General features: G+C 46.0%; 1 protein-coding gene across 1 annotated transcript; it reads left to right on the top strand.

The window, feature by feature from the left end:
* Positions 1–8,824: 8,824 nt before the first annotated feature.
* LOC311141967 (zinc finger protein 703-like) lies at positions 8,825–12,779 on the top strand. Its single transcript, XM_084177499.1, has 2 exons — positions 8,825–9,496; positions 10,427–12,779. The coding sequence occupies exons 1-2, from the start codon at positions 9,245–9,247 to the stop codon at positions 11,927–11,929; spliced, it is 1,755 nt and encodes a 584-aa protein (XP_084033625.1). The 5' UTR covers positions 8,825–9,244; the 3' UTR covers positions 11,930–12,779.
* The last annotated feature ends 1,459 nt before the right edge of the window (positions 12,780–14,238 follow it).

The following is a 14,238-nucleotide window of genomic DNA, read 5'->3' as shown; positions in this document are numbered from 1 at the left end:
CCATAACTTGCTACATTTGCACACACTGTATATATATTTTCTGTGGTATTTTTGACTTTATGTTTTGTTTTACCCCATATGTAACTCTGTGTTGTTGTTTTTATCGCACTGCTTTGCTTTATCTTGGCCAGGTCGCAGTTGTAAATGAGAACTTGTTCTCAACTGGCTTACCTGGTTAAATAAAGGTTAAATTTAAAAAAGAAAAAAGAAAAAGACTTGCAGCTGTAATTGCTGTGTCACACCCTGGCTCTGGGACTCTATATGTTGAGCCAGGGTGTGTTCATTCTGTTGTGTTTATTTCTATGTTGGCTAGAGTGACTCCCAATCAGAGGCAACGAGTGTCAGCTGTCGTTGGTTGTCTCTGATTGGGAGCCATATTTAAACTGTCTGTTTTCCCTTTGTGTTTGTGGGTTTTTGTTCCGTGTTGGTCATTGTTACCGTGGACTTCACGAGTCGTTTCTTGTTTTGTTTATTGGTGTCTATTATCACTAAAGATAATAAAGTTAACCATGTTCGTTCATCACGCTGCGCCTTGGTCTATTCAATACGACGATCGTGACAGAAAAACCCACCAAGTAAGGACCAAGCAGCGTGTCCCGGGGCAGAACTTGGACTGGACATGGGAGGAAGCGCCGGGAGAGGCCCTGGCGAAAGAGGAGCAGCGGCGTCAGCAGTGTCAACGTCGGACAGGCGAGAGGCAACCCCAGAACATTTTTAGGGGGGGGCACACGGCATGGATGACGGGGCTGACGGAGGCAGAAAAGGGGCGGATTCAGAAGGCCACCAGGTTACGGGTACACCGCCCTGTACGTCCTGTGCGGATGCCTCACACAGAGTGTGTGAGGGTAGGCATTCAGCCAGGACGGGTTGTGGCCGCTCTTCACTCCAGGTCTCCTATCCGTCTCCACAGCCCGGTTCGGCCTGTCCCTGCTCCACGCACCAAGCCTACGGGGTGCGTCGCCAGCCCAGTCCGGCCTGTCCCTGCTCCACGCACCAAGTCTACGGTGTGCGTCGCCAGCCCGGCCCGGCCTGTTCCTGCCACTCGCACCAAGTATACGGTGCGCGTCGCCAGCCCGGCCCGGCCTGTTCCTGCCACTCGCACCAAGTCTACGGTGCGCGTCGCCAGCCCGGCCCGGCCTGTTCCTGCCACTCGCACCAAGTATACGGTGCGCGTCGCCAGCCCGGCCCGGCCTGTTCCTGCCACTCGCACCAAGTATACGGTGCGCGTCGCCAGCCCGGCCCGGCCTGTTCCTGCCACTCGCACCAAGTATACGGTGCGCGTCGCCAGCCCGGCCCGGCCTGTTCCTGCCACTCGCACCAAGTATACGGTGCGCGTCGCCAGCCCGGCCCGGCCTGTTCCTGCCACTCGCACCAAGTCTACGGTGCGCGTCGTCAGCCCGGCTCGGCCCGCTCCTGCTCCCCACACCAAGCCAGTGGTGTGCGTCGTCAGTCCGGCACGGCCCGTGCCTGTTCCACCGGTGGCTGGTCCGGCACCGGTCAGATGCTTCACGCCGGAGCTAGAGCAATCCGCTCCACCAGTGTGCAGTCCAGCTCCGGCCAGCGGGGCCAGACCGGACCAGGGGTACTTTGGGGGGTTGGAGAGGGAGCGGGGATCAGGCCCGGAGCCGGATCCGCCGCCTAAGCGGAGTGCCCACCCGGTCCCTCCCCTGTGGTATTTGGTGGGCGCGGTCGGAGTCCGCGCCTTTAGGGGGGGGTACTGTCACGCCCTGGCTCTGGGGACTCTAATATGTTGAGCCAGGGTGTGTAAAGTCTATGTGTTTTGTTCTAGGTTTCATTTCTAGTATTGTTGTTCTATGTTGGCCAGTGTGGTTCTCAATCAGAGGCAACGTGATTCAGCTGTTGCTTGTTGTCTCTGATTGAGAACCATACTTTAGCAGCCTGTTTCCCCACAGAGTTTGTGGGATCTTGTTTCTAGTCGGTTGTGTTAGACCGTGAACTGTCACGTTTTCGTTTTGTTGGTTTTGATCGTGTCTCTAATAAAGAGTATGTTTGCCTGCAACGCTGCGCCTTGGTCCTCCTCTCTCACCGACGATCGTGACATGCTGCAAAAGGTGACTCTACAAAGTATTGACTTTGGGGGGGGTGAATAGTTATGCACGCTCAAGTTTTCTGTTTTTTTGTCTTATTTCTTGTTTGTTTCTGATGAATGCCCTCCTTGCCTGTGTGTTACGTTTGTGTCCTTGGTGTTACAGAAAGGAGTAGGGTGATGAAGATACTGTGAGCCTGTGACTGTGAGTCTGAAGAGAGGAAGCAGCAGTGAGTTTAACAAGCGTGAGGAATGTGCAGGAGATTTCATTTGCACAGAGGCTGTCCCAAATGGCACCCTATTCCCTATGTAAGGCACTACTTTTGACCATGGCCCATAAGTAATGCACTATATAGGAAATAGGGTGCTTTGGGATGCAAACCCCAAGTGTTCACTGCCCTGGAACCTGTCATGGGTCCTATGAATGCCCCGATTGTACTGCTATAAAATGCCCTCTCTGGACCAATGGAAAAACACCTTTTGATGTCAGCTGAAATTTCACACAACAATGTAGGACAATCTGATTTGAGTCAGATGTGTTCGGGCAGTCAGTCAGTCTGTCTTTTCTTCCTGGGCATTCCCCCACCCACACCCACTACTCCTGATAACTTCTCCATGTGGAGAACAATAGCTGCTTTTGTTTCGTAAGTAGCGGGGAAGAATTTGAGATTGCACGCGTGTGGGTGTCTATCATGCTTATGTGCGTCTCTGTCTGTGCTTTTGTACAGGTGTATGAATGAAGTGGAACTGGGGATCATACGAGGATCCCTTTTCCTAGGAAATAAAAGTGGCAATCCACCATTAACACTGCGGTGGATGTCCATATCTGCAAAACACCAATCTCAACGTCAACAGTGAAGAGGCGACTCCGGGATGCTGACCTTCTAGGCAGAGTTGCAAAGAAAAAGCCATATCTCAGACTGGCAAATAAAAATAAAAGATTAAGATGGGCAGTCTGAGATATTGCTTTTTCTTTGCAACTCTGCCTAGTAGGAGTCGCCTCTTCACTGTTGACGTTGAGACTGGTGTTTTGCGGGTACTATTTAATGAAGCTGCCAGTTGAGGACCTGTGAGGCGCCTGTTTCTCAAACTAGACACTCTAATGTATTTGTCCTCTTGCTCAGTTGTGCACCGGAGCCTCCCACTCCTCTTTCTATTCTGGTTAGAGCCAGTTTGCGCTGTTCTGTGTAGGAAGTAGTACACAGCGTTGTACGAGATCTTTAGTTTCTTGGCAATTTCTCGCATGGAATAGCCTTCATTTCTCAGAACAAGAATAGACTGATGAGTTTCAGAAGAAAGTTATTTGTTTCTGACCATTTTGATTCTGTAATCAAACCCATAATTGCTGATGCTCCAGATACTCAACTAGTCTCAAGAAGGCCAGTTTTAATGCTTCTTTACTCAGCACAACAGTTTTCAGCTGTGCTAACATAATTGCAAAAGGGTTTTTTAATGATCAATTAGCCTTTTAAAATGATAAATTTGGATTAGCAAACACAACGTGCCATTGGAACACAGGTTTGATGGTTGCTGATAATGGGCCTCTGTACGCCTATGTAGATATTCCATTAAAAATCAGCCGTTTCCAGCTACAATAGACATTTACAACATTAACAATGTCTACACTGTATTTCTGATCAATTTAATGTTATATTAATGGACAAAAAATATTAATTTTCTTTCGAAAACAAGGACATTTCTAAGTGACCCCAAACTATTGAACGGTAGTTTAACAGAACTATGTAAATATCCCACTTCTTAGATCTTATCGTGTGTGTGTGTGTGTGTGTGTGTGTGTGTGTGTGTGTGTGTGTGTGTGTGTGTGCACGTGTGCATTTATGCGAGTGAGTAAGAGAGAGAGAGAGAGAGAGAGAGAGAGAGAGAGAGAGAGAGAGAGAGAGAGAGAGAGAGAGAGAGAGAGAGAGAGAGAGAGAGAGAGAGAGAGAGAGAGAGAGAGAGAGAGAGAGAGAGAGAGAGAGAGAGAGAGAGAGAGAGAGAGAGAGACACATAATATGACATTTTAAATGTCTTCATTCTTTAGGAACATTTGTGAGTGTAATGTAAACTGTTATTTTTTTGGTTATTGTTTATTTCACTTTTGTTTATTATCTATTTCGCTTGCTTTGGTAATGTAAACATATGTTTCCCATGCCAATAAAGCCCCTTAAATTGTAATTGAATTGAATTGAGAGAGAGAGAGAGAGAGAAAAAACACTAAACATTAAAGAGAGAACCCTGTATGTAGATACTTTTTGTGACTGTTTAAAACCAGAACCAAGGGAAATCCTTATTTTAAACTATTTGCCCAGGATGGAATGTTGCCTACTATGCTCTTTCTCTTTTAAATGTTTGAGGCCTAAATGGCATGTCTGCTACACCCCATGAAACAGTCTTACATTTTATTATTTTTGGAGAACCCACAGACAGGGCTAGAGCAGCAGAGCCCCAGCCTCAGGCCTGTATTCCCATTCCACACACCCCATAAATCAGTCACAGATAAGTACATAGGAGTTATTTACATTCATTTCTTCTTCTCTGCCCCTCAGACCCTTTATCATTATCCTCTCTGTGCCTGTAGCATACAGTAGATGCATCCCAAATGACACCCTATTCCCCATGAATTGCACTGCTTTTAACTACGGCCCATGGGGCTATGCTCAAAAGTAGTGCACTATATAGGGAATAGGGTGTCATTTGGGATGCAGTCAGGATTACACTACACTCAGTCAGTCAGTAGTTTCTCACCGTATAGGCTTCATTGATACAATCAGAGGGCTATAGACATGGACATGGTCTGGAAACAAACAGAAAGCCCCTTGAAATATGAACTTGGAACTCAACCAACACACATGTGAACATCAAACTTTATTTTACTCTTACAAGAAGTAGTTCTACAATTGACAGGATGAGCAATCCATCCACTCTAGTTTAAAATATTCAGCTGATCTGTATTTATACCATTCAACTCCACACTCAAGTGAGTCAAACACCAGCCTTTCACCACTTAAATGAATAACGCCTGCCATGAAGCTAGGCATCCATTACAGGCCTCAGTGGGTCTATAAATCACAGGATTACAGACAGAGGGGCATGTCTGTGGGGTCCTCTACTCTCAGTTGCCTAGCCATGTAGCCCCAGCTCCATATAGCCACAGGACAGGGCGTTTTGTTAGGCTGCTGTTCTAGTAAAGACCTCTTGCTTTGATATGGCCATGCAAAGGCAAATGCCTCCAGGGCCAAAGGGATTTCTACTCCTGAGCACCCTCTTGACGGAAAACCTGCCCCTTAAATATCAACAACAGGAAATGGCCATCAGTCACCAACAGGCCACAGCAGCTGTTACAAGACCTACTTCAATGCAAGACATGAAAGGAGCTACTCCCCGTTGTTTCAGCCCTCCCCTTGTTTCTTTCTCTCGCTCTTTGTGTCTTTTTCCTCTCTTGCCCTCCTCCAGGGCTCCTTTCTACCCCCACTTCTTTAACCCGCCCCACCCACACTTATCCTCTCTCTCAACCCACCGACCCCCTTGCAAATGGAGAAATGAGTTATGTCAGTGAATGACTTGAGTTATAAGCATGGCACGTTTCCGCGTGACATTTTACAAAGCTTTAGATCAGAAGTAGACACTGAGTAAAAATCTATTTGAAGCTTGTTTCATTCTTGTCTGCCTCAGAACCTAGCCTACTCTTGGATTGGCTTGTGTTGTGAACGGAATAACCAACCTGCTTACACATCTTCCTTCCCACGGTGGAGACAGAATAAAACAAACAGACAGACGGACAGACACATTCAAAAGGAAGATCACATCACACGTAACCCTGAGTACATCTGCATTCACAAGTTCTTGGATCTCGGCAGGTTATTCAAGTGTTAGCTGCAGTGTGTAGGTGATAAGTGATGGATAAAGCCTAACGATGACAAGTCAGACTGTGATCCTGTTGAGTGAGGCAGAAGAATTGATTTCATCTATCCACCCCCAGCCAGCCAGTCAGCCAGCCAGCGTCCCACTCCCTTTCCTCTTAACTGCAGATAAATGGCATGAGTCATTATGGTCAAGGACTCCACTGCTGACAACACTTGATAAGCTCTGTCACAGACTTTCTATGTCCTATAATTTGTTATTTTAAAGCAGCACAGGAAAATACCTTCTTTATTGTTCTCATGAGTCATTGAGTCTGTCAGCTAGCCTAGTGTTCTCAGTTTAACAGGGTTAAATGAACTGTGTGGTGTTGTTTAGAACCGAACAGGCATATATAGTAGTGCATTCGGAAAGTATTCAGACCCCTTGACTTTTTCCACATTTTGTTACGTTACAGCCTTATTCTAAAATTGATTTAATTGTTTTGTTTCCCATCGTCTATCTACAAACAATATGTCATAATGACAAGGCAAAAACAGGTTTGTATAATTTTTTTCAAAAGTATTAATAACAAAAAACGGAAATATCACATTTCCATAAGTGTTCAGACCCTTTACTCAGTACTTTGTTGAAGCACCTTTGGCAGTGATTCAAGCCTAGAATCTTCTTGGGTATGACGCTACAAGCTTGGCACACCTGTATTTGGGGAGTTTCTCCCATTCTTCTCTGCAGATCCTCTCAAGCTCTGTCAGGTTGGATGGGGAGCGTCGCTGCACAGCTATTTTCAGGTCTCTCCAGAGATGTTAGATCAGGTTCAAGTCCGGGTTCTGGCTGGGCCACTCAAGGACATTCAGGGACTTGTCCCGAAGCTACTCCTGCATTGTCTTGGCTGTGTGCTTATGGTCATTGTCCTGTTGGAAGGTGAACCTTCGCCCCAGTCTGAGGTCTTGAGCAGGTTTTCATCAAGGATCTCTCTGTACTTGCTCTGTTCATCTTTCCCTGGATCCTGACTAGTCTCCCAGTCCCTGCCACTGAACAACATCCCCACAGCATGATGCTGCCACCACCATACTTCACCGTAGGGATGGTGCCAGGTTTCCTCCAGATGTGACGCTTGGCATTCAGGCCAAAGAGTTCAATATTGGTTTCATCAGACCAGAGAATCTTGTTTCTCATGGTCTGAGAGACCTTTAGGTGCCTTTTGACAATTCCAAGCGGGCTGTCATGTGCCTTTTACTGAGGAGTGGCTTCCGTCTGGCCACTCTACCATAAAGGCCTGATTGGTGGAGTGCTGCAGAGATGGTTGTCCTTCTGGAAGTTTCTCCTATCTCCACAGAGGAACTCTGGAGCTCTGTCAGAGTGACCATAGGGTTCTTGGTCACCTCCCTGACGAAGGCCCTTCTCCCCCGATTGCTCAGTTTGGCCAGGCGGCCAGCTCTAGGAAGAGTCTTGGTGGTTCCAAACTTCTTCCATTTAAGAATGATGGAGGCCACTGTGTTCTTGGGGACCTTCAAAGCTGCAGAAATGTTTTGGTACCCTTCCCCAGATCTGTGCCTCGACACAATCCTGTCTGGGAGCTCTATGGAGAATTCCTTTGACCTCATGGCTTGGTTTTTGCTCTAACATGCACTGTCCACTGTGGGACCTTATATAGACAGATGTGTGCCTTTCCAAATCATGTCCAATCAATTAAATTTACCACAGGTGGACTCCAATCAAGTTGTAGAAACATCTCAAGGATGATCAATGGAAACAGAATGCACCTGAGCTCAATTTCGAGTCTCATAACAAACGGTCTGAATACTTATGTAAATAAGGTATTTCTGTTTTTAATTTGTAATACATGTGCAAACATTTCTAAAAACCTGATGTCGCTTTGACATTATTGGTATTGTGTGTAGATTGATGAGGAAAAAAAGTATTTAATCAATTTTAGAATAAGGCTGTAACGTAACAAAATGTGAAAAAGGGAAGGGGTCTGAATACTTTCCGAATGCACTGTAGCTACAGCTGTTGTTTAGGAAGATACTGTAGAACACATACAGCTGCTACAGATGGGTTGACTTGTTACTCATCTCAACTAGCCTTAGATGCGAAATGTTTCGATTTGTATTACTGAATAAGGGAAAAAATCTATATGTGTAATATCTTGATATGTTGATTGTTGTAACATAACATGATGCATATTTCGTTGTAGGATAATGTCTGTTGAATAGTGACTCATTTTGTTGCTGTGTTGTCAGACAGTTGCTGTTGTGTTGTCATGACAGGCATCTCTAGACACAAGCGTGTCATTCTAATGTATAACCTCAATGGAGACAATGACATGTATTATATGGCCGAAAAAACAAGAGGTGACATGGCATCATGTGGTTACTTGGGGAAAAAATGAGTACTATCATGCCAGACACCATTTATGACCATTGGAAGAGCAGAGTACCCACAGATCAACGTTTCTTTATTCAGCCCGAGCTTAATAGCATCTGTCAGGACTAATTTTCCAATAATACAACCAATTCATTGCACAATTAGATTAGTTAAATTACCTAATTGTCGATTCAGCTAGAAGCAATGCAATGAAGTGATTAACATTCCAGAATTGTACCCAGACATGAATATAGAGATGTTATTTCGAAGGGGAATGGATAGGCTATATAAAAAAATGACCTGTTCAGGAAACCATCAGCTTGTTGTGTGGCTATGAGCTATCTATTATAGAGAGACTTTTTATGTAAATAAAAAACGACTGAATGTCTATACATAGGCCATATTTTACAACATTGCTACAGAGAGTGTAAGGGTGTGGGCATAGTCATGCCACGCCTCTACATGGAGAGAGTCGTCCCCCTAATTACGAATGCGGGAACTCGCTATTGGGCGGCGGCTTCTTGCTTTGAAATTCCTAGTCCTTAGATCTTTAGTATGTGAAATGAGCATGGTACTAGCTGTTGTGTGAACGGAGAGAGACAGTGGGACATCGACGGAGCAGCCTGACCGTATCCTCTACGGCGATATTCGATTTAGTCCTTCTTTTTTATTCTGTTCTTGTGATAACTGACTACTGATGATCTTTCTGCTCCATTCTAAGGAAAGTAATTTTAAGGGACAGATGATCGGATCAAGGAATGATGACATTTGAGGTAATTCTTCCTCTGTAAAGACAATAATTTGATCTGATTCAGGGAACCCATGCTAGCGTTGGTATATTTGGATTAAAACAAACCGGGTAGTTATCATTGATCATTGATTTGCGCATCATACGGTGTGTTCATAAATGTATTTCGACTTGCACCTACACGTTCGCTGCCCTCGCCCGAACTCTGCGCCGCTTCGATCCAGATGAACGATTCTTCCCGCGGATCTGAAGCGCATTTACGCAGTCCGTCCCCAGTGCGCACCGGTAACGACAGCGGTAATTCACCCCTGAGAGGAGCGAAAAGACCCCTGGTTTCCGTACCTTCTCCCTCAGATCCAACACGCCAGGCTAAAAGGCTGCCCATTCGGATTCTAAAGATGTTGAGCGCACACAGCAGCCACTTGCTACACGCGGAGTATCTCCAACCCCTGACGTCCGCGCCAGTGAGCATTGAGGTAAGCGAAGCACATCTTCTAAAACTGTCGAATTGTTCAATTATCATCTACCGTGTTAATGTTTGGAAATATTTACATATATTTACAAATATCCAATGTAGTTTACGAGATTAATCATGAATTAGGCATCAAATGACGCATCAAATTGTTGCTAATGCGTCAACAGTTTACATTACATTGCTGTTTATATTTATTTTCCCTTTTAAGTTTTGTTCTTCGATAATACAAACATGAGCCAACGAATTACATTGAATTCATCTATCAAATTAGAAGCCTATTATTGAGTCGACTTTTTTTAGATTACATAAATAGGCCAGTGTCTTGATACTCTCAGATATTGTGCGTAATTGTCTGTAAAAGATGGAAACAGAAAAAGTTCAATCGTTTCCTTAGTTTTCCCCAAATAGAACAGATGCTGTTTACACCGTGCCAACATTGCAGTCATAAATCTTTCTTTCTTTCTTTCTTTCTTTCTTTCTTTCTTTCTTTCTTTCTTTCTTTCTTTCTTTCTTTCTTTCTTTCTTTCTTTCTTTCTTTCTTTTTGTTGGGGATGTTTCATACTGAAAAAACAGGGACAAACAACTCCCAAGCAGAATTATGTCTCCTTCCCTCTGCGGATATATGACTCATGGGCTAATTTATGACTAACATTTATAAAACATTTTACTGCACCTCGTTGTGATGACAGTTTATTGGATGGAAATCACATCCATGTATTTTATTTGGCCTATTAAATGATAGTGGCTAAAATAGATTTCTAGTGGAAATACTACACTCAGCACAAATACTACAGAATAATAACCAAATAGTTACAGAATACCCCAATACTTACCAAATTACCATCCAATGTAAGTCTAGTATAGAGTGTGAATATAGAGTGTTTTTAATGTGGCAGTGTTCTCATCCTGTCTGTGTGTGTCACCCCCTCAGCTGGACGCTAAGAAGAGTCCCCTGGCCCTGCTGGCTCAGACCTGCTCTCAGATCGGCAAACCAGACCCCCCGTCCTCGTCCAAACTGGGCTCCCTCTCCTCCAGCAGCCTCAGTGACAAGGACCCATCCGGACGCTCCTCCAGCAACGGCCACAAGTCTGGAGACCAGCACCAGTCCCTGGAGGATAAGTCTAGCTTCAAGCCTTACAACAAGGCCGGAGGGGAATGCCGCAAGGATGGGTTGGTGACCAAGGGTGCTACAGACAAAGCTGGCTTCAGGGTGCCCAGTGGTGGATCCGGGAGCGCCGGCTCTTGCTCGTCCTTCCCCCCACACTCCACCTCTCCCAGCTCCAGCTCCCCTCCCCTGCACCCCCAGGGCCAGTCCCACAGACAGACCCAGTCCCCCTCCACACAGCAGCAGACATCACACTCTCAGGCCCTGCACATGGACAACAAGCCTGTGAGCGCAGACCAGGCCAGCTCAGACAGCAACAGCAGCACAGGGAAGAAAGACTCTGATCACGGTAAGGAGAGGCTGGATGGGGCCCAGCTAGCTAACTCCAGTCACATGCGGGCTAGCGCCAACTCCAGCAATGCCAGCTCCGCTAGCAGCCCACGGCCGGATAGCAAGGCTGACCCACAGTCCTCTCAGCCTGGGCTAGGCTCCGGACACATCGCCCCTGTCTCCCCCTTCAAACCAGGACACTCCGTCTTCCCCATGCCCCCCACCTCCATGGGCTACCATGGCTCCATAGTTGGTGCCTATGCAGGCTACCCCTCTCAGTTCCTGGATCATACCAAGTCTAGTCTAGGGATGGGGATCCCAGGGAAGCACCCCGGCTCCAGCCCCCTCACTGGGGCCTCACCTCCGTCCCTCATGCAGGGTCTATGCAGGGACCCGTACTGTCTGACTTACCCCAACCACCCCCATCTAGGGGGCAGCAACTGCAATACATGTGTCCACGACCCCTCCTCCCTAAAATCAGGTTTCCAAATCATGTACCCGTCTCACCACCTCCACTCCCTCCACCCTAGCTCTTTATCCTCCACCACCCCCACCCTGTCCCACCCGCTCTACACCTACGGCTACATGCTGCAGAACGAGCCCCAGCCACACGCCTGTAACTGGGTGTCAGTAGGAGGGCCGTGTGACAAACGTTTCTCCACGTCAGAGGAGCTGCTGGCCCACCTGCGTACTCACACAGCTCTCTCTGGTGGGCTGGACAGTAAGCTCCTCTCTGCCTACCCCTCCTCTGTCTCCTCAGCTGCCTCCTGCCACCTCCACCTTCCCCAGCCCGGCAGCCCCGGCACCATGCCCAGCTCCTTCTCCCTGCGGGGGTCACCTGGCTTGGGCCTGGCCCGCTACCACCCCTACACCAAGGCCCACCTGCCCGGAGCCCCAGGCCTGTCCATGCATTCTCTACATGCCTCCTCGCCCTACTACTCCCCCTATGCCCTCTACAGCCAGAGACTGGGCTCAGCCTCTGCCTTGGGCTACCAGTGATGTCTGAGGACACAGAGACGACAGAACAGGCACCTCAGACATGCACAGTGGATGGATGAACCAGGCCCTGTCTGGACAGGAGGGGTCCTTGCCAGTCACTACAACAACGGGGCCTCACCCTGCCTGCCTGGAATACCACCTGTTGCCACAGGATTCTGAATGGCATTGCAATGGCAAGAGACCCAGTGGTGATGGCTGGCCAGCAGTACAGGCCCAGAGACATTGGTGTGTGGGCCAGACACCTGCCTGGGAACAGAAAGGAGCTTGAATTTGATTGGATGAGATGGTGGAATTTAGATTGGTTTTGGATTTTAGATTATGATTTTTTTTCCGCTCACTCCCAGGAATGAAACGTGTATTTATTTTTCACTTGAGCGCTTGGCATTCAAACTGGGGGAAGTTTACTATCCAAATGAATTGTTCATAAGTATTCTAATTGAAAACAATATTTGAATCATAGTATTATGCCTATCATACACTCTTTAAATAAAGTTTTGCACCATGGCAAAGATGGACTGCTGTTTTTTTTCTGGAGGAATAAGTCTTTTTTTATTATTTTCTTCTGTCTCTTTCCATCTCTGCTGTTTTTTTTCCTTCTGCTATTCAGACTCTGAGGGAGTATCGCATGTCCTGATGGTGAAAGTCTTCTTGATAAATTGCCATTTATTTTGTATTTGTATGCAAAGATGTAATATTTTTTCAAGTGTTATTGAGTGAGACCGTTGGGGTTGCTGACTGTCATTGAAAGAGGATGAGATTAAATCAAACAAAATAAAAACACAACGATGGCAGCGCTATCCATCTGACAGGGAAATGTCTTATTTTGTTTAATAAATGATACTTGATTGCATTTAAAGTTGTTTTGTCTTAATTAAATGTTTATATATTGTCCTAACATAAAACTCACTTTCATCATGGGTATACGAGGGTAATTTATCTGTTAAATGTAATTAAATGTAGCTGTTGCACTGCTGTTGTACTGCAGTTATCTCTATGGACCAGTATAGTTAGGATTTAGTGATATGCTACAGCTATATGGCTATGTGTTATATTTAAGCAATAAGGTCTGAGGGGGTGTGGTATATGGCCAATATACCAGGGCTAAGGGCTGTTCTTATGTATGACGCAACACAGAGTGCTTGGATACAGCCCTTAGCCGTGGTAAATTGGCCATATACCACAAACCCTGAGGTGCCTAATTGCTATAATAAACTGGTTACCAACATAAATATAACAGTAAACAAGTAGTTTTGCCTCATATTGTCTGATATACCACAGCTTTCAGCCAATCAGCATCCAGGATCCAAACTACCCAGTTTATAATTCAGAATAAATAATAACAGTTGACAGGATTTTAGTGTCCCAGAGAAGGCAGATCAGGTCAGCTCACATTTAGCCAGGTAGCTTCTTTCTAAAGACTACTATCCTTCCTTCCCCCCCTTCTCCCTCTACCGCCACCATAATGTTGGCTGTTGGGAGTGCAGGCCAGGGTTTAATTGCTGATGCTTGTTTGTTAGCGGACCAGAATAGCCGTCTCAGCAGCACTGTGGCTTACTGGCTGTCTCTGAATGGCTGCTAGGTCATTTGGATTTCAATAATGACTAGAGAGAGGGATGCCAACCCTGGCTCCCCTCCCTGTCTGATGGATGGCCCTGCTGCACAAAGGCCAGGACTGACAATGCAAGCGGTAAATAGAGAAATATTCATCAAAGCTCTTGACACCTTGTCCTCCCCAGAGAGGAGCACAGCCTTTAAACCAGGCAGCGCAAACAACAAGGCTATGCGCGTCCCAAATGGCACCCTATTCCCCATGTAGGACACAACTTTGGACCAGAGCTCTATGGGAATAGGGTGCCATTTGGGACGCATACTATGGCTCTCTCCTGGTAAGCATTTTGTAGGTTAATAAATACAATACTGTATTATGTATTATCTGAGGTCAGATTTCTCTGTTTTTAGTTTTTGTTAGATACTAATATTTTGGAAAAGAGAACGTAAGCCTAGGTAACAACTACACCACAGTTCAGCAATTCCAGTGTTTTGGGTCTTGGTTAAATAATGGTTTATTTCTCCAGCCTTTAACCTCTACGGGATCGGTGTCCCGTATACGGGACGGTTGAGCTAACGTGCGCTAATATGATTAGCAGGACTGTTGTAAGTAACAGCAAACTTTCCAGGACATAGACATGTCTTATATGGGCAGAAAGCTTAAATTCTTGTTTATCTAACTGCACTGTCCAATTTACAGTAGCTATTACAGTGAAAAAATACCATGCTATTGTTTGAGGAGGGTGCACAACAACATAAAA

The sequence above is a fragment of the Coregonus lavaretus genome, assembly GCF_964263955.1.
Source record: "Coregonus lavaretus genome assembly, chromosome: 14".
NCBI lineage: Eukaryota > Metazoa > Chordata > Actinopteri > Salmoniformes > Salmonidae > Coregonus > Coregonus lavaretus.
Note: the sequence above shows the minus strand (reverse complement) of the source record. Positions and strands in the feature narration are given on the sequence as shown.